This window comes from Vespula pensylvanica, chromosome 7 (assembly GCF_014466175.1).
Source record: "Vespula pensylvanica isolate Volc-1 chromosome 7, ASM1446617v1, whole genome shotgun sequence".
Classification (NCBI taxonomy): domain Eukaryota; kingdom Metazoa; phylum Arthropoda; class Insecta; order Hymenoptera; family Vespidae; genus Vespula; species Vespula pensylvanica.
The window spans coordinates 4,331,832-4,349,760 of NC_057691.1; the positions used below are offsets into that span (position 1 = coordinate 4,331,832).

Below are 17,929 nucleotides of genomic sequence, written 5' to 3' on the forward strand. Positions count from 1 at the left end.
CAATAGATAGAGAGAGAGAAAGAGAGAAAAGAGAGATGGAAGATGCAACAACGCAAAATGGAAAGTGACGTAATTTTAAATCTCGCGCGATGACGATATTGCGTGACGTGCGCAGAATCCGCGAGTTCAAACAGCTACTCGTTAACACCTGTCTCCATTTAAAAGAGATAGATAGATAGATAGTGATATAGAAAGAGAGAGAAAAAGAGAGAAAGAGAAAGAAGACGCTCACCTCGGGCGAGCACGCGAATGCTTCTAGGTCGTACGCCTCTCCTGACCTTTCACCCAGGATACATAATTGCCCCGAGCAAACACGTTGAAGATGATAAAATGCTGCTGGAATCATCCTTCTCTCTAATTAGTATGTTAAATCGTTTTTTCGAAACAAGATAATCGGATTTAATCGTATAATTAGCGACAGAAACGAACAGCAACTTGAATTTTCCTTGATATTTATCAAAAATATTTATATTAAATGTTACATCGATTATTAATGATTATTTTTATTTATTATGAATTACAAAAAAAAAATCGCATCATACTATAAAACAAAAACAAAAAATAATAATTGGTCTTAGAAATAGATATGATATATCATTAGTAATATAACTCATTCTGATTATTATACTTCATCGTAATTATTAGAATATTATTATAGTTGCTAGAACAAATGAAATATCTCTTGCACAATTATCGCTAAAATCTTTCAAACAAATCAATAAAATATACAGTAACTTTTAATAATGAGTAACTCTGTGATCTATCTGCGATACGTTCTAAAAATAAATTGAAAGAAAAAAAAAAGATATTCTATCTTCTGGTGAGAGAAATTTCAGCCTTGGATTCTCTCCTCTTCCTGATCGATCAAGCGAATCCGATATACCTATCCACGTACTTACTTACATATATACGGTATTCGAGGATAGGAAATACGATAAAAATCCTCAAGATCGAAGGTCACCAAATTGATCGGCGGACAATGAGAAATCGATAAATCGTACTGTCGAGCAGTAGCGCTGCTGGTTGTTGAACGTTTACTTCGGGATTCTCGAAAGGATAAGGCACGTACTTACTTACATGTTACTCCTCCTCCACCACCTCTTTTTATTCCTTTTCGAACTATTGGAATCTCTCGATTTCGCCGGAAATTCTTTCAAGCGGAAATTACACGAGGAATTCAAGCTGCTGAATGGCGATCTTGAGATCGAAGAACGATATATCCCTTTTAGAGGCTATTTATTCTTTTTTTTTTATCAACGATTACGTTTCTTTTAATTTTTTTTTTCTTTACATATATTTATCATAAATAATCTTTACGCAGAAATATGTCTTTGCGAAACATATCAAACTCGATTATCCATTTATAATCCTTTTTCATCGTCATAGATCATTTTTTATGTGACAATAAAATCACGTAAAAATAATCACGTAAGAACAAAATAATTTCAGATCATTAGAATCATCGATTCCGTGGAAAAAAATTTAATAAAAAATTAATCCTCGACAATATGTTAATTTTACAAGGTTTTAGATAGTATAATAAATTTTATAAAATTGTTAAACTTCAGATATTTTTTTTTGTTTTCTTTTTTTTTGTTTTTGATATGCCGTAATCCTTTATAGTTCTCCTTAAGAGGAGAATCATACGTTCCCCACGGAGATCACCGAAGTTACCGTTAATTCTATCGCTTTTTTTCTTCAGCCGATCAAACCCATTGAATCGAACAAGATACCAACTCTGGTTAATTTATGGTCGCACGATCCTTCCCGCGAAACCTTCGCTTTGTGCACATACACTGTGAAACACATAAAATGAAGAAGATGAACAAATGGGAATGCAGATTTATCGTCATTAACGTAATTCAAGTAAAACTGAATATGCGTCAGAGATTATAATGAAGCTCTATCTCTCTTTCTCTTTCTTTTTCTCTTTACTTACATATTCAGACTTTGCAAGTACAACAAATGAATCAGCCCCCTGTCGTCCATTTTTTAAAATCACGGGTTTTATTAGTCATAATTTTAATTTATCGTCTAGAAGCAAACGCAATCACGATAACGCAATTCGAAATGCGACCTATCTTATAAACGTTTTTAAAACTAATACATAGCATAGAAATTTTTTATTGTATTCTATGTGGACTCTGAAGATTCAGCGAATATAACTTTACAGTTAATAACGATACCGATATATCGATAAGTATCGATACTCGAAAAATAACATTGAATACTTTGTTACTATACTATTTATATGTATATATATATATAAAAAAATATTGTAAACAAATGTCAAAATTATTTTATAAATATTATCTATTATTAAAATAATATAAATATACTGTTAGTATTTGATAGGAAATTGATAGAAGTAATTAGCCAAATCTATTTTGGCATCAAGGATATGTAAATGAAAAGTAATTTTTGAAAGAAAAATAACATTTCATTATTAATATCATCAATTTACTTACATCGAGACAATCTTATTTCTACGACTCGTTTGCTAATAACGAGCTCGTTTAATAATTTTTCTGAAAAATTCTTCGTTATAGGTAAGAAACCAGTCTACGATAATATTATATATTGTAACTGTTAGAAAGAACTATATTATAGTATTATATTATATATTATAATATTAAGATCCATGATGTTATCATCGAACGACAAATGGAAATACCTTGTCTAGTTGTAATGCAATCAACGAAAATCGTTCTCGCGACACCGAAGAAATCTTCTTTTAGCGCTATCTGATTAAGTCGATCAATTTATATCCTCTTTACAGCTCCCTTTATCCTTTCATATATTATTTTTAATCCTTTTTTTGTTGGTTTAAAGTATTACTCGTCTTACTCGATATCGTACTATCGCATTAACTAACTCTAATTACAGTTCATTGCTTCTTTCTAATAGGTCGTTGCTTTAACTAACAGTAAAAAAAAAAAATAATCAAAAGAACTATTATTCCGACATTATAAAAACAATACCAATAATGATACCATAAAATTTTGATAACTTCGTGACCATATTTTTTTAAACTATAATTCGTAACATAAAAAAGATTACTTCTAAACACACAACATAATAATTATAAATCATCCACTCAATTAAATTCCAACTCAAATTAAACTCCTTTCAATTAAAGATAATAGCAATTTGAGATCTATCGACAGCATGCAATCAAACTTAATATTCAAAAAAATCTAATCAACAATATTACGATTGATAATTATAATATATTCTCCATAATATACCCTTTAGGAAATCTATATATATTTATATATTTATCATTATATATCGATACTATTTGTTATCGATATTAAAAATATATTAAAGTCGATACTTATTCATGGTTTGATTTACGGATCGATCAAGTTCATTGTCGAAGAAGTCTCCGTGACTTTTTGCTCTGATATTAACAGAATGGAGTTAAACTCGAGGGGGGCCTTCTCAACCAAAGAGAGAGAAAGAGTTAGAGAGAGAGACAAAGAGAGAAACAGAGACAGACAGAGACAGAGACAGAGAAAAAAGAGGAAGAGAGAAAGAGAGAGAGAGAGAGAGAGAGAGAGAGAGAGAGAGACGATCGAAGGGGTAGGGAGTCCGTTGATATAAAGGAGAGAGCCCCGTACTCTGGGGGCCCAGTACCGTTCAAAGATGCAGACTGCCGGGATGCTGCGTGGTACCAGGGCCATCTACTTTCTCGTACTACTCGCGCCTCTCGTTGATCATGCTCGTGAGTAAAAGGATATAATCCCTTGTGAGAATCAGTGACGTGAAGTGAGAACCGTGCTCGAGCAACCTTCTTTTGTGATTTTCGCGGATAAATTATTGTCTTGCTTTGTGACGAAAAGAAAGAAAAGAAAAAAGAAAAATAAAAGAAAATAAAATAAGATAAAATAAAACAAATGAGATATTTATTTAGTTTTAGGAAGAATCGTGTGTTAGTTCTTCGCATATGGAATATTATTCGATATAATCGATTTTGTTTTTGTGTTGCATTTGACGTATTCGATAAGTCGTTGTATCTTTTTATAAAAGCACGCAATTTTCACATTTATTTAATAGGAGTCAAAAAATTTTATAAAATTTAATTTGATTAAGAACTTGTCTATGTTTCTATAGCTGATAAATGAAATTATATAAGATTTGCATAAATTTACATTTAGATCGTCTATAAGGAGATTGGCAAAGTGATAAAAAAAATAATTCGAGTTTCGAAAGATCTTCACGACGAAACTGCGTAGATGTTCATTATTTTTTTCTCTGTCAACGTTTCGCCATCTATTCATGCATAATCGTTTTGTAAACAAAACAAAAAAAATACGTAGACTTATCGTTATTCAAGATATGCCAACTACTGTGTTTTCATTTGCAAGGTGTTATTCAAGAGAAATCTAATAACTTGTTTAATAAGTAGTTCGCTTCAAATTTACTGTGACAAATGTTACTGTAATAATTACATAATTACGATTTTAATTAATCTTTAATCATTCTTGGATCATTCTCTTTCTATTGATAAAATCACTGATTCGAGATTTACGTAGATATATACGATGATCATAATTTTCAATCGTACGTTCTCTATCTTCGTAGATTCCTATCCTTATCAAATGTTGCCCAGTATGCCCGGTTATATACCTGTATACATAAGAAATGGAGATCAACCATTGGAGGAAATAAATCCTGCCCTGGCTGAAGCATTCCACGAACACTCGGGCTTATCCAAGGTATCAACTTACTGCAATATTATGGAACAAAAACTATAAAGCAACAACTAAAATCGTTTAACAAGAAAGTTTGATAAAAAATAGGCTCGAATCTAATTATTTTTTTTAATAAAAAAATTAAATAACTTACTACTCATAGATATCGTTTTAGTCTTTACAATAATTCTCATTCGATTGATAAGGTTAAAAAAAAATCTTATAAATATTTTATTTCATTAAATTCATAAACGGTTCACGATAATTAAATATTTTTTACTAATTTTCCATGAAAAAAAATTGAAATATAGATCATTTAATTTGACGCAGAGTATTCGATTGGATCGCAACTATGGTCAGCTCGAATCCACTAAAGAGAGCAGAACCAATTTGGTGGTGGACGAATCGAGAAAAATATATTACCCTGCCCACGCTAGAGAATCCGGAAATTCAATAGCCGGCAATGAAAGGCGCGATGAGGAAGAAACACACGTTGGAAAAAGTCCTGAGCTTGTTCAAGTACCAAAACTCATTTCCCTTTACGAATTGCACGAAAAGTTGAAAAAGACACAGGAGGAGGATCCATTGAAAGCTGGTTTCGTTTTAAGGGAGTCTCTGACCAAAGTAATTTTAACTGAATATTTATGAATATCCGTAGAAATTTTTGAATAGTACCTTCAACAATTTCATCGTTATATTGAAATAATTAAAGAAAGAGAAGAATATTATATTTTATAACGAGCTAATAATATGAAAAAGATATTAAAATTTAATTTAATTTCTTTCAAAAATCTCGAAAATCAAATTTCACTAATGAACAAAATGGCAAATTCATTTGTCATATATTCGATGTATACAAATATTATTAGCAAATATTATTTTTCAATATGTACTCTATAGAGAATTCTTATCATATGTCATTTTTATTTGCAGATATATATATCAATGATTGTAATGTAGTTCAATTTTCTTTTTTTTTTTTACATAATTAGCAGATAAATCTCGATATATTCTCGATATATTCAAAATTATCTTGACGTTGAATGCGTTATTCGTTGCATGAGTCATTATACTTAGTGAAATCCTTAAAATTAAAAATAAAGATTACTTTACGCGATGTTTTCAAATGACGAATAAATACTACGACGTTTCTTTGCAAAATGACCATTAATTATTTCTATACATCGAATCTTCGATTGATTTACGTTACGCGTATATCATACGTATACGCATAAATATCTATAGATTCTTATCTATATTTCTTATCTGTTCGTACAATTGTTGATTGAACGGATAAAAGAAGCATAGTCAATGTCACGTGTTGTATCTCGATAATTTCTCTTATTCGTGTCATGTTACAAGAGAATTAGACAGCTCGAAAGATTTTATTCCTTGATTTAACGGTGAATCAACAAATCATAGTAATCTCGTCGTAAATCATCCTGATCAATACAAATCGGTCCAACTACGTTCGATAACCGTCTTACATGGTTGAACATAAATTTGGATTCGAGAGATCTCGATGATGTCATATTTTTAAAAAATCTAAATTGACATATTTGACGAATGTTCTCGTTTAACTCATCATTTCAAATAATCTCGTTCTTCTTTTTTCAACGATTCAAATAAATTGTATCTCTTTTTTTTTTTTTTTTAATTTGATAGGTCAGTCCGATCTTATCGATGGAGAAAAAAGAAGATTCACAGAAATTGTCGCAAGAGATCGAGAAAGAGGAAACGAAACCAAACGATTTGTATGATCCTAATCCAAATTATCCTGAACTACCTGCTGAGATCGGGCACAATCGTGATACTCCGCAGGACTTCGTGTCTGTGATAGGACTAGAAGCACTGACCGAGCAACCGAACGTTCGCCAATACAAGGATCTCTCGCATCTTACGGACGAGAAAAACGCGGTCGACGATAAAAACAAGAAGGAGGAGGAACCGGTTAAGGAGCAACGTCCTTCGGATATTTTGTCGAACGTGCAGAAACTTTCGCCGATCGCGCCACCGGAAGCTTATGCGAGCCAAAAGTCTAACGAGAAAGCAGAAAGAAAAACTGAGAGTATAACAGAAACAACATCCACGCAAGAGCCTACTTCTCTTCTCTATAAAGATTTATCTCATCTCTCTAATAATCAAAAGGTGATCGAATCCTCCGATAAGAAGGAAGAGGAAACTTCATCGGACGCCGACAAGGATATAGGTACTTATTTCAAAGTATAATTATTGAATATTAATAATTTATAAGCACTACAAAATTTTATATAAAATTATTTACGTATATATATGTATATTGCTTCATATAAATTTTTTCTCTCGAACAGTAATAAAGGTAACAGCGAAAGAAGAGAATCCAACAAATGTTTTTAAACTTTCGCCAATCGCTCCACCAGAAGCATATGAATCAGAAGAGAAACTAACGAAGGACAAAATTGAAGAGAAACCAATCAATACGTCGCTTCTCCATCTACCGATTCAACAGCCGGTGGTCCATCTTTACAAAGATCTTTCTCATCTTTCAGACGATCAAGGAAAAGCGACTACCGAAAAAGAGAATGAGGAAATACCGATAAAGGTGGTGTCTCCTTTGAAAGTTCCAACTAACGTTTTCAAACTTTCACCTATTGCACCACCAGAAGAATATTCGAAGAAAGAAGATCAAGAAGGTGTTCCTAGCTCAATACTCATGCGAGAAATCGTTCAGGACGATAAGAAAACATCTCACTGAACGTAACGACGACGTATCGACGTAATCTCAAAGGAAAGAGATTATTATAATACTTTCGTCTGATTGACTGAGAATTCCTTTATCGATCATATTTGATATCTCGACGATCGATTAGAGATTCTCTCGTTTTAAAATGTAGGATGACATTTACGTAAAAGGAAAATTGGATCTTTTTTTCTAAGAAAGAGAGGATACATACGTAATGTTGATCCTTTATGATATACCTATTTCGCTCGATTAACGTTGTTCCGACTTTTTTTCAAGCTTATAGAAAGCACGAAGAAATATTGTAAATGTTTTGGAAGATTAATCTTCGATCTCTCTTCGTCGGTAACGTTGGTTTGAGCGGATGAATAGAGAGAATTTCGAAACTTGATTTATAATAAAACTTTTGAAGACTTTAACTACAGTTTCTTTTAAATGCCTATTATCTATAATAATAAAAATATTTTCATTACCTTTACACAGAGAAGATTGAAATACGTAAATATTTTTAACAATTTTCTTAACAACTATTCACACACATATGACTCAAAGTTTTTATTTACTCTCTAAACTCGATAAGCATATATAAGTGCAAAAGTAAATCTATAATGAATGAATTATCCTACCGAAAAAGACACGAGATAGAAAAAAAACAACACGCATGAACAGACATTTTAATGTGAGATTTTATTAATACAATAGACGCGATATATATATATATATATATCTTATTATCTAAAGAAAATATTCACTGTGTATAAAAGTCTCAACTTTCGTTATCTCCATCTTATGGTTTTTTTCGTATCCTATAATTATCCTCACCATTTTTTAAAACGAGCGTGACCGGAAGTTTTTTGGTGTGTACCGTTTTGGGTGGATTCGAGACAGCAACGTTCAAATGCTGTGACGTTTCCTCGTCCACGTTTATATCAAAGTAAGATCTACGATCCTCGAGAAATCTTTCGCTGGTAAGAACGAAGATCTTGTCGTGAAATTTACAAGCATAGGCCGGTAATTTTTTTCCAGCTTCCGGTACGTAAACATCTTGAATAACATTGCAACGACAATTTGCTCGTGTCTGATCAGATAATCCAGATTCCTGTTCCTTTTTTATTTCGAAATTCGATTGATACTTTTGATTCTTCTTATCGAATAAATCCTTTATCGACGATTTTCTCCAAGTTCTCGAGTCATGATTATCGTCGACTTGAATTTTTGCTATTCTGGATAAAACAGATACGAGACAACGATATCGATCCTTTACACTTGAACACAAATCAGTTTTCGTGTTCAAACTGAAATTCTTCGACGAGTGATTAGTCGGTGAATCGTCAATGATCGAAGAACGTGAGATAACTTCCAACGATGTAGTTGTATCTTCCTCTTCTTTCGTCGTTAGCTCCATCCTTGGATCTTTTTCTTCGATCAACTTGCCACTGATATTAAAGACGAGACACGTCAATGTGACGAATAAAATAACGCGATACATAATGTTGTAGCACAATTAATTGGATATCATTCGAAATTACTTTGACAGAATATAATAATGTTTTCAATGTCTTCTAGAGATTAGAGAAGATTAAGAACGTCGTCGTAATGCCGTGCTGGAAGAGAATCTACTGAAACCGAGAAAAAAAACAGAAACGATATGAGTGTGGTATCTACGAGCTCGTGCAAGGTGTTAGAGTATGTTACAAGCAGAGATTAGTAGATGTTCTGCTCTGTAAATGCCCTTTATGTTCAAGGACCTTATCTCCTGTTTAGACATTCCTCGATTCCGTTTAGTCTGTTTCTATCTACTCGTCGTCTTGACTTTCTCGACGATATCAAACGAGATTTTACTCGACTTTGAACTTATTTGTGGTTTAATCGATACCCAACGCAAGCATTGATTATAGTTTGTAGATTATTGTATTTGAAATCTTCGATATCGAAAAATGTTCGATATAAAATAAAATAATTCTGATTCCAATTATTAATGATCGATACAAGAAATTTTGTTGATGTTGATTCTTAAAATATTTGTAATATATTACTCTATATGCGTATTTTGTAAAATTACAATTATCGATAGTAACATAGAAAAGAATTTAATTTGAACATCGTACGACTTTGTTCTTTCCTTTTTTACAAATGTGTAAAAGACGATAAACCAGTGGCTCAACTAAACGAGATTAAAATAACGACGAATGCGTTAAACGAATATCACCAACATTTGATGAATTAATAAAATTAATCTTTTTGTCTAGCTATTCGTTTATTATTATTTTTTCACATGGTGCGTGTATTAAAAAAAAAAATAGATGAATTAAATTTTATGAATGAAAAGTACTTGTTCGACGAATGAACCGGTTTAAAATGAAAATCTTGAAAAAAAATGAAGACGCATAAATATGTTAGACTTTCTGATCGAAAGATAAAAAGCTCGTAAAACAAGTTCTGTGATTCGAAGAACTTTAATTTTCTTACATACGTTAACACGATAATTTCCACAAGACTACTCATTCGCAGCGACCGAGTCGTTGACATTTACTTGGAATATGCGCATGCGCATCGTGATGTCAACAATTCTTAACACGGTGCGAGTTGTACGTTCCGTGAGACGTCGCACATGTAACGATCGAAGAATGAATTGCTTTTCGATATTAAGCGAGAGTGATTGCATCGATTTTTGATATTATTTTATTATCTGCGAGGTAATGATACCTTGTAACGTAGAGATTTGCGTAAAGCAAACGATTTTTTCGTGATCAACGATTTGGCTAACCTACAATATATTTCTTATTGGTTTCTCTTTTAAAAATTTCTTCTTTTTAAATTTATCGCAATCAAAAATAATTCTGTACTCGTAAAAGTGAATACATTAGAATTAACGAACCTGTGAAATAACCTAACGTAACCTAAAACAGGTTATACTACAAGCTGTTTCTGTTGTTTGATAGGATTATCAATAAATTAAGGATTATTGTATAATAAAAAAAAGAAGATGGCTGGACAACAGCATCCCTTCCCATCTGGGTTTCCAAATGTGCAACAATCGGCAATGCGAACACAATTTGGAGGTGGACAAATGGTTTCTGGTTTGATGGGACCGCAACAAGGTGGTAAATATTTACAATGAGATTGTAAATTAATAAGAGGTAGAAATATACAAGAGTTATAGAAGAGCATTACTTATAGCAATATAATCATCTTAGGTATAGTGAGTCCACAACAATTTGGAGTAGGAGTAGGTGTTGGCGTTGGAGTTGGAGGTGTAGGTTCTAATGCTATGGGAATGCCAAATGCTCAACAAGTTTTAGCCCAGCAACAACAACAACAACAATCAGTTGCCATGCAACAACAAATGCAACAGATGCAACAACAACAATTGCAATTACAACAACAGCAACAAGCAGCTCTTGTACAACAAAGTAATCAGACTAGTAATCAAGCTACTACGCCGCAAACACCCGTCCCGCCTACACAACCTCCACCTCAACAGCAGCAAAATAAAGATTTTAATACTGCCAGCTTGTGTAGATTTGGACAAGAAACTGTACAAGATATTGTAAGCCGTACTTTAGATGTCTTTCAAACGCTGAAAGTACTGCAACCACCAAATGGTAAGATTTTATTTAAATTCAATAGAAGTTAACAATATGAGATTCTATAGTAAATTATATTTGATCCTTGAGGCACACCACAAGGAGCTAGTGTAGCCAATGATAAAAAAACTAAAGTGCAAGAACAGTTACGAATGTTAAAGTTATTATTCAAACGTTTGAGACTGATTTATGAAAAGTGCAATGAAAATTGCCAACTTCAAGGAATGGAATATACGCACATTGAAAGTCTGATACCATTGAAAGAAGAATGGGATATGAAATCAGATGAGAAAAAAACATCAGAAGCATATAGATTGGCATATGAAGAAAGTAAAGAGATTACAGAGGTTAGTAAAATATTAAAAAAAATTTGAATACATATTATACTTGATTATAATCAATTATCTTATAATTTCCAGCAAGTTGTGTTAAAAAATAGGCACCTTAAGGAAATCATTGATCATTTAAGACGAATCATTTCAGAAATAAACACGATGCTGAACATGCGTCGATCTTAGATTGTAAGATGTATATACTTATTTAAGTTATAATAGACTGCTACTATATGATAAAGTTATATCATAACTAATATAAGAATGCGAGCAGAAATGTGTAATTTACCTACCTCTTAGAATAATTTTCTTATTGATTGCTTATGATGTCATCAACGTTCATGGAGATTATGTCGTTCACTCTGAGTATAGCTTCTGGGATTATTCCAAGCGGTGTCTCCAAATTTCTCACAAATAATTCCAGGCAGTCAATGTCGGAGCCACGGAATTCACCAACAACGTGTGAATTTTCATATAAACTAAATTTTGTCTTTTTCCCTGTAAAATAAAATAAATATGACAAAATAGCAGGAAAATTTTCAGAACAAAAATATTCAAACAAATCACGTTAGTACTAGTCTACATATATAATCTTAAGTATTATATTTCAATTACAGACACATAAAATCATTGAAATTTCTTTAAAAATTATTTGAATTCTCTCCTATCGTGCATTATATAAGTTAAACAAAAATGGAGTCTCTTCATTGGCGCCATATTCAAGTATTACTTTGAATAAAAATAGGTTACGATATTATCTATTGTCTCGATGTATTGTAAAAATAGTATTTATTCGAAAAATACAATCGATTTTAACTTCATTGTAGTTATTAAGATTATATAAAATATATGAACTGATGAAAAACCGAAAAAACTTACCGACGATACCAGTTATCACACGTAGAAAACGTTCTCGTAAGAATGCACGCGCTTCTTGTTTCTCCGATGTCGAAAAGTCTAATTCTATATTTTCTTTATCAGATTCATCATTCTGTTTTTCCTTTTCAATCATTTTTTGTAACAAACTATTTTGACGATTTAACACTGGATTTTCACTTATGGCGGAGGAAAAAGTGGGGAAGTCGTTCAGCTACATATTATTGCGCACGCATCATCCGCGTGTGCGCGCTAAATTTAAATCTAAAATATGATAAATACATATGTGCACTTATACCTTTTATTAATAATTTTATTCATTACCATACAAGTTTGGACTTTTTTTATAAGATTATAAATACATAATATAATTTATATTTTCGATGATTTGAATATTACATCTAGTCATACATTTATTCTATATCGATAAAACTTGAGAGAGTTTTTAATTAATATCAAAATATTTATGTTATTAGGAAGTGACCGTCTATAGCCCACATTTTTAAATAGGGAAGCTTAAAGTCACGCAATTATCATATTTATCCCGATATCTAGAAACACACTTTCTCGAACATGAGGGTAACCCGCAGATTTTGAAGTTGGTCGACTGAACCATTCGAGTTTCTCTTCACTTTTGAATCGATCGCAGTAAAGCGAGGATGAGCTCCTTAATCGCCTTATTTTCAATCGTCATTCTTTATGGTAGAGGTAAGAAATCGAAAAAAAAATTTTTTTATAATAATTCGTAGAACGTTTAAATTAAGTCATATTTTATTGACGAATTTTTATAGAAGTCTATTGCGATGACATCACGAAGACGCTCAAACCCGAGAATACGATGATTTTGAAGAAAAATGATAGTCATCCCTTGCAAAAAGAAACATTGTGGTCAAGTTTGTTATCGAAGCGACTGGAATCAATGAATATCAAAAATACGGAAAAGCATGAAAACAATAAAATAAATACTATGGAAATGTTTAACAAGCGGAAGTCGAAATTCTTAGGAAGTCTAGCTTTTCTAGCCGGACTTGGTTTTGGTGGACTCGCTGGTGCTGCTTCATCAACTGTGAAAGCCTATGCAAAGTTTCCTCAAGCCGCAATAGCGATGAACTTTGTTCCTTCGAAACAAGGGCCTTATTTAGCTGCTTACTACGATCCTTATCCTTTTGTACCTCATCCTTATCTGTATCATGCTCCTTTGGGATTCTATCCTTTCATGGATCCTTTGAAACTTCAATCCCTCATTGGTGGATCGTCTCAACAAAATGGAGCTGATCGTCCGGATCAAATTATTACTGTATTCGACGACAAGCGACCTTCTGATTCTGATGATAGTGAGGAAGAATATATAGTGGAAAAAAAGAAAATAGATAAATCAAAAAAATCTTCAAGTCGTCTCGAAAATCGTGTCGAAAGTGCGGAATCTCTTATTGGTAGCGATAGAAGAACAGAAGGAGAGGTAAGAATTTAACGAATATTAAATTGAAACCAGAACGATGAATCACATGACATACATTTCAATATCTTTCTATCTATTCGTCGTTACACTTACACGTTAGATAATTATCTTACCGTTCGAAAAATCTACGATAGATCTTTTACGATCGTTCATCGAGATTATAGTTTACGATCTTTCGTACTTCTTTTCGATCATCAATTCCGATTCCGTTACAATTGTTCTTATCTCTGCGAAATAATAAGTTCTACTTTGTCATTTTTGTAGATGACGAACCAAATTGTTACGTGTGAAACACAAAAGAAATTTGAGGAAGAAGTAGATAATGTATCGACGAAAGATTCTATGATGTACGATTTCGAAGATCTTCAAGAAGATGCCGATAACTCGAGAGCGTCTACGAACAGAAAAAAAACTCAAGCGAACAATTCAACAACTTCTAGGCCAGACAGTAATTTTACTACAAGACGTGATCATACACCTAGACCTACTCACACACATGCTTCAACTCCTACCACTACCAACTTAACCGTAGAAAATTCAACGATGGAAAATAATACAACTTTTTCGCCATTTTTTGGTTATTACGATGGTAATCCACAAAACATAGAAAACATTGATCTCACTTCTGATATGTTACCACCCACTTATCAGGAACCTAATCCAATCAATTATCATTTACCGTATGAAAGACCTGCCAATTTTTATTCCGATGAGAGATACAATTTCTATTCAAATTCCTTCCCAAATTCGTATCCTTCCGGACCATTCTTCTCCGAACATCTATCAGATTATTCGACCAACGATTTCGATCGATATGTATATCCGCCTGATAATAATTCTCCGACATACGTCAATCAGTTTAAACCTATAAAGTATAACTAATTTCATTTATACATATATACGTATACATTCACAGACCACGCAGAATATTTATCTTTTTATTAAAAATATGATACCACCGAATGAATGTTCAGTTTTAATTAAAAAACAAAAAAAAAAAAAAAAAAAAAAAAATATACGTAGAACATACGTTTTCCATTTTCCATATATTAAAGTAAATATATAGGTTTTTATTTTTAGATCTAGTTACTAGTTTTAGGTAATAACTTATACACACACATACACACATACATTGATTTTTATTATTTTTCATATGTGCCTGTCTTCTCGGGATAATATAAAAAATATATATATATTTACATATCTATTTTTTTTCGAAAATTTATGGATAAACGAAGAAAAGTAAAAAATGGTATCGATACATTATTACCTTATTCATCACATTTCGATATTAACGTTTCTACTATTAGTATTATTTCAATTATCAGTATCATTATGTTATTTAGAATAATTACGTTTAACATTTTACATCGATAAGAATATTTTTAATAAAAACTATTTCAAGTGGAACGTAAGTTTATAAACATTATATTATCGGTATTATGTTTTCTTAGAATTGGTAGTTAAAGACATATTTTGAAAACATTGGAGAGGTCAAAACGTGTTTGATATCAACGACCTCCGCACAGTCATACGACGAGAACAATTCTCTCTAAGAACTTCGTCTGTCAACAAGGTGAACAGTTCGCGATCGGTCGCATATTCGTTAACCAAAATTTCTCTTAAATCACGTTTCAGAATAATTTTATATTGCTATCATTACGTTCTGAGAAGAAAACAGTGTGAAATCTTCTAGAAGACGTCATCCAGTTGTGTTTAAAGAATCTCGTTATTATATGACACGTATGTATGTATCAACATTTTTTAATCTGAACCGTTATCAAGTAAATAATTATGAAAATTGCTAAAGTGAAAAATTTGATAAAATTGAATTCATTGCTTAATATTTGTTATATCGGTATATATCGTAATAATATGGAATTACAACAGGAAATATATATACATATATATATATATATATATATATATATATATATACATATATATGTATGTATATATATATATATATACGCATAGTGTGTGTATGTTTATACAACATAAGCTATTTTTATAATTACGAACTTATATATTTATATACATATATGTGTATGTGACATTGACGATCAGCATTAATATATATTTAAAGAAGAACATTTAAATGATATCGAGAAGACGTTAATTTTATAAGAGAATCAACATAGTGACGTTAATATAGATATTTAAAAAAAAAACGTTTAGATGATTTCGAAATGTTAATTTTACAAAAGAATCAACATATTAATCATGATTTTAAATTGTTTAAATTATCTTTCTTCTCGTAAACTCGTACTAACTATTTCATTTTCATCTTATTCGAACAAAAATGCGTATATATATATATATATACTTATAACTATTCGACATGATTACATTTTGACGATAGGTACTTATAACCACGATAGAGAAAGAGATAAGAGAATCGCGTTTTTACAGCCGTTCTTAGGTGACATTTCATGGGACTTTGTTTGCACAATTGTTTGGACATTCGTGCGTGATCATATGGACGCAGAAAATCCTTGAAACTGTAACACAAATAATTTGTCACGGAATCGAGTAGCGGTTATATACATACAATATGTTCTACTACATATACATACATATATACGGTGTTAAAGAGAATTGAATGATTTAAAGAACAAGTAGATTAGAAACGACGCTTTTTCTTGCTATTTTTTTTTTTTTTTTTTTAATAATGCAATTCACTCAGTTTCACTCGTAGTAAAAACATAGGCAATCCATTGTTTACTTTATCAAATGAACACAAGGATGCTAATCAATTGCATTATCAAAATGAAATGTCGCGAGTGCACTTCGAACTGGTTCGTTTTTTCTTTTTCTTTTTCTTAACCGTTTCTTTAGTTTGGTCGTAAGGTCTTCTTTTTAACACCGTGTATATGAGAGAAGAATAATCGGAAATAAATCACGGCTTGTCTCCGCACAGTCTCCGCCTTGTCTCGGATTTAATACACGACTCGCTCTTCCGTCAGTCCACGCCGACCAATTGGACGACTCGCGGCAGCTCCCAACGAAGAAACCTGTTTTATTTTCGGACGAGTTTGGAGGGCCGGGCTTCTCGTCTATTTCGAGAAGGCCGCTGCCGCCACCGTTCTGGTATTGTATCTCCAAAGGCACACGAGTACTTTGCGAATTTTCACGCACGATCCTCGATCGATTTTTTACTATATATCTTTTCAAACCTTTTTTCCTTAATATCGTTTCGGATTTTTATATTCCTTTATTTTTTACTATACGGATTGCTACGACGGTTATTTATTAAATTATATATATATATGTATATATATATATATATATATATATATATATATATATAAATTAATATTCCAACGAGAGACTTATTTTAAATTGAATTTTACTTATTTCAAAACACGATTTCTTTCTTTCGTCATTATAATCATCGTCATCATTATTAGATGTTATTACATTTGTATGTTATTACAATTTACATGCACCACATTTTAACAAACATATATTAATGTAAACATGATAAAATGTATAGATACAGATATGTACTTAACAAATAAGAAAGATATCTCTTGCTATGTTAATAAGTACTCATTAAGACTAGCTGATTTTTCTCTTTACGAGATTATGATAATTCATATTTTTTCGATAACAATGCGAGAAAGATAAAGTTGGCGCGTGCTAAAAATCTTAACATATAGACATACATATATACACACACACAGCATGGATCGAACAACTCCGGTGAGCGCGGAATCGCGTGCACGATTATGCAACAACGCGTACCGTAGGAAACGATCAACTTCCTTTACGGAAGTGGTAAGCACTTTTTGGTGCAGCTGATACTATCAGCTGATTTCGCGCCAACGGGCTTAACGAACGACGTTGCTTTCTGAACAAGTTATCATAAATCAGTGTCCTAGGAAGACGACGAATTGTATTTCCGCAACCCGTGTTTTATTTTTTCATTAACAATTGATATAACTATCATTTTCATTAAAATTCCCGACGATTTTTTTCATTAAGAATCACACGTTTTACTTGCTAATTTAATTCTTTATCGTTTTTACAAAAAAAAAAAAAGAGAAACAAAAACGTACAAATAAACGATTAACATTAATTAATATCACGCAATTAATAAAGTCGCAATCGGTGAAAAATATAATGAGATATCAAATACATTTTGAACGTACCATTGATAAATTTGTTCTCATCGCATAGTAATGTTTAAGTAATCAATTAAAAATAAGGATTCATTCTGTGCATGAAGAGTCACGTATTTCATTCGAAGGACAAAT

The 17,929-nt window shown here is 31.8% G+C and overlaps 6 protein-coding genes across 8 annotated transcripts in view; 4 read left to right on the forward strand and 2 right to left on the reverse strand.

Annotated features, from left to right (window-relative positions):
* The first annotated feature begins 3,595 nt into the window (after positions 1 to 3,595).
* Positions 3,596 to 7,835, forward strand: LOC122630724. Its single transcript, XM_043815536.1, has 5 exons — positions 3,596 to 3,727; positions 4,588 to 4,721; positions 5,028 to 5,321; positions 6,363 to 6,906; positions 7,028 to 7,835. Exons 1-5 carry the CDS (start codon positions 3,649 to 3,651, stop codon positions 7,429 to 7,431), a joined length of 1,455 nt encoding a protein of 484 aa, XP_043671471.1. The 5' UTR covers positions 3,596 to 3,648; the 3' UTR covers positions 7,432 to 7,835.
* A 249-nt stretch (positions 7,836 to 8,084) lies between these two features.
* On the reverse strand, positions 8,085 to 8,905 carry LOC122630728. Its single transcript, XM_043815543.1, has one exon. The coding sequence runs from the start codon at positions 8,903 to 8,905 to the stop codon at positions 8,204 to 8,206; it is 702 nt and encodes a 233-aa protein (XP_043671478.1). The 3' UTR covers positions 8,085 to 8,203.
* Position 8,906: 1 nt separating this feature from the next.
* LOC122630729 (gem-associated protein 7-like) lies at positions 8,907 to 12,466 on the reverse strand. Of its 2 annotated transcripts, none has more exons than XM_043815544.1 (3): positions 12,215 to 12,466; positions 11,629 to 11,833; positions 8,907 to 9,032 (listed from the first exon to the last, which is right to left on the reverse strand). In XM_043815544.1, the coding sequence occupies exons 1-2, from the start codon at positions 12,345 to 12,347 to the stop codon at positions 11,646 to 11,648; spliced, it is 321 nt and encodes a 106-aa protein (XP_043671479.1). In that variant the 5' UTR covers positions 12,348 to 12,466; the 3' UTR covers positions 8,907 to 9,032; positions 11,629 to 11,645. The 2 variants fall into 2 exon arrangements, with proteins under 2 accessions (XP_043671479.1, XP_043671480.1); XM_043815545.1 differs by having other exon boundaries at positions 8,907 to 9,035; positions 12,215 to 12,434.
* LOC122630726 (mediator of RNA polymerase II transcription subunit 30) lies at positions 9,961 to 12,156 on the forward strand. Of its 2 annotated transcripts, none has more exons than XM_043815538.1 (5): positions 9,961 to 10,112; positions 10,359 to 10,520; positions 10,614 to 11,021; positions 11,094 to 11,350; positions 11,423 to 12,156. In XM_043815538.1, the coding sequence occupies exons 2-5, from the start codon at positions 10,403 to 10,405 to the stop codon at positions 11,519 to 11,521; spliced, it is 882 nt and encodes a 293-aa protein (XP_043671473.1). In that variant the 5' UTR covers positions 9,961 to 10,112; positions 10,359 to 10,402; the 3' UTR covers positions 11,522 to 12,156. The 2 variants fall into 2 exon arrangements, with proteins under 2 accessions (XP_043671473.1, XP_043671475.1); XM_043815540.1 differs by having other exon boundaries at positions 10,359 to 10,517.
* Positions 12,467 to 12,506: 40 nt separating the features above from the next.
* Positions 12,507 to 14,652, forward strand: LOC122630725. The gene is made up of 3 exons (XM_043815537.1): positions 12,507 to 12,919; positions 13,003 to 13,670; positions 13,935 to 14,652. Exons 1-3 carry the CDS (start codon positions 12,871 to 12,873, stop codon positions 14,550 to 14,552), a joined length of 1,335 nt encoding a protein of 444 aa, XP_043671472.1. The 5' UTR covers positions 12,507 to 12,870; the 3' UTR covers positions 14,553 to 14,652.
* Positions 14,653 to 15,143: 491 nt separating this feature from the next.
* LOC122630727 (RNA-binding protein 24-B-like) overlaps positions 15,144 to 17,929 on the forward strand; it is a 31,060-nt gene continuing 28,274 nt past the window's right edge. Inside the window, exon 1 of the mRNA XM_043815542.1 lies at positions 15,144 to 15,413. The gene's annotated coding sequence lies outside the window, so the exon portion shown is untranslated. The remainder of the gene's footprint in view (positions 15,414 to 17,929) is intronic.

What these genes read in the sequence shown, in the direction of transcription:
- LOC122630724 (XM_043815536.1), top strand. Translation starts at nt 3,649, where the DNA reads ATGCAGACTGCCGGGATGCTGCGTGGTACCAGGGCCATCTACTTTCTC. An exon ending in AACACTCGGGCTTATCCAAG is followed by an intron (nt 4,722 to 5,027) that starts GTATCAACTTAC and finishes AATTTGACGCAG; the next exon opens with AGTATTCGATTGGATCGCAA. An exon ending in TAAGGGAGTCTCTGACCAAA is followed by an intron (nt 5,322 to 6,362) that starts GTAATTTTAACT and finishes TTAATTTGATAG; the next exon opens with GTCAGTCCGATCTTATCGAT.
- LOC122630728 (XM_043815543.1), bottom strand. Translation starts at nt 8,905, where the DNA reads ATGTATCGCGTTATTTTATTCGTCACATTGACGTGTCTCGTCTTTAAT.
- LOC122630726 (XM_043815538.1), top strand. Translation starts at nt 10,403, where the DNA reads ATGGCTGGACAACAGCATCCCTTCCCATCTGGGTTTCCAAATGTGCAA. An exon ending in AGTACTGCAACCACCAAATG is followed by an intron (nt 11,022 to 11,093) that starts GTAAGATTTTAT and finishes TTGATCCTTGAG; the next exon opens with GCACACCACAAGGAGCTAGT. An exon ending in AAAGTAAAGAGATTACAGAG is followed by an intron (nt 11,351 to 11,422) that starts GTTAGTAAAATA and finishes TATAATTTCCAG; the next exon opens with CAAGTTGTGTTAAAAAATAG.
- LOC122630729 (XM_043815544.1), bottom strand. Translation starts at nt 12,347, where the DNA reads ATGATTGAAAAGGAAAAACAGAATGATGAATCTGATAAAGAAAATATA. An exon ending in TGTGATAACTGGTATCGTCG is followed by an intron (nt 11,834 to 12,214) that starts GTAAGTTTTTTC and finishes TTTATTTTACAG; the next exon opens with GGAAAAAGACAAAATTTAGT.
- LOC122630725 (XM_043815537.1), top strand. Translation starts at nt 12,871, where the DNA reads ATGAGCTCCTTAATCGCCTTATTTTCAATCGTCATTCTTTATGGTAGA. An exon ending in CGTCATTCTTTATGGTAGAG is followed by an intron (nt 12,920 to 13,002) that starts GTAAGAAATCGA and finishes GAATTTTTATAG; the next exon opens with AAGTCTATTGCGATGACATC. An exon ending in ATAGAAGAACAGAAGGAGAG is followed by an intron (nt 13,671 to 13,934) that starts GTAAGAATTTAA and finishes TCATTTTTGTAG; the next exon opens with ATGACGAACCAAATTGTTAC.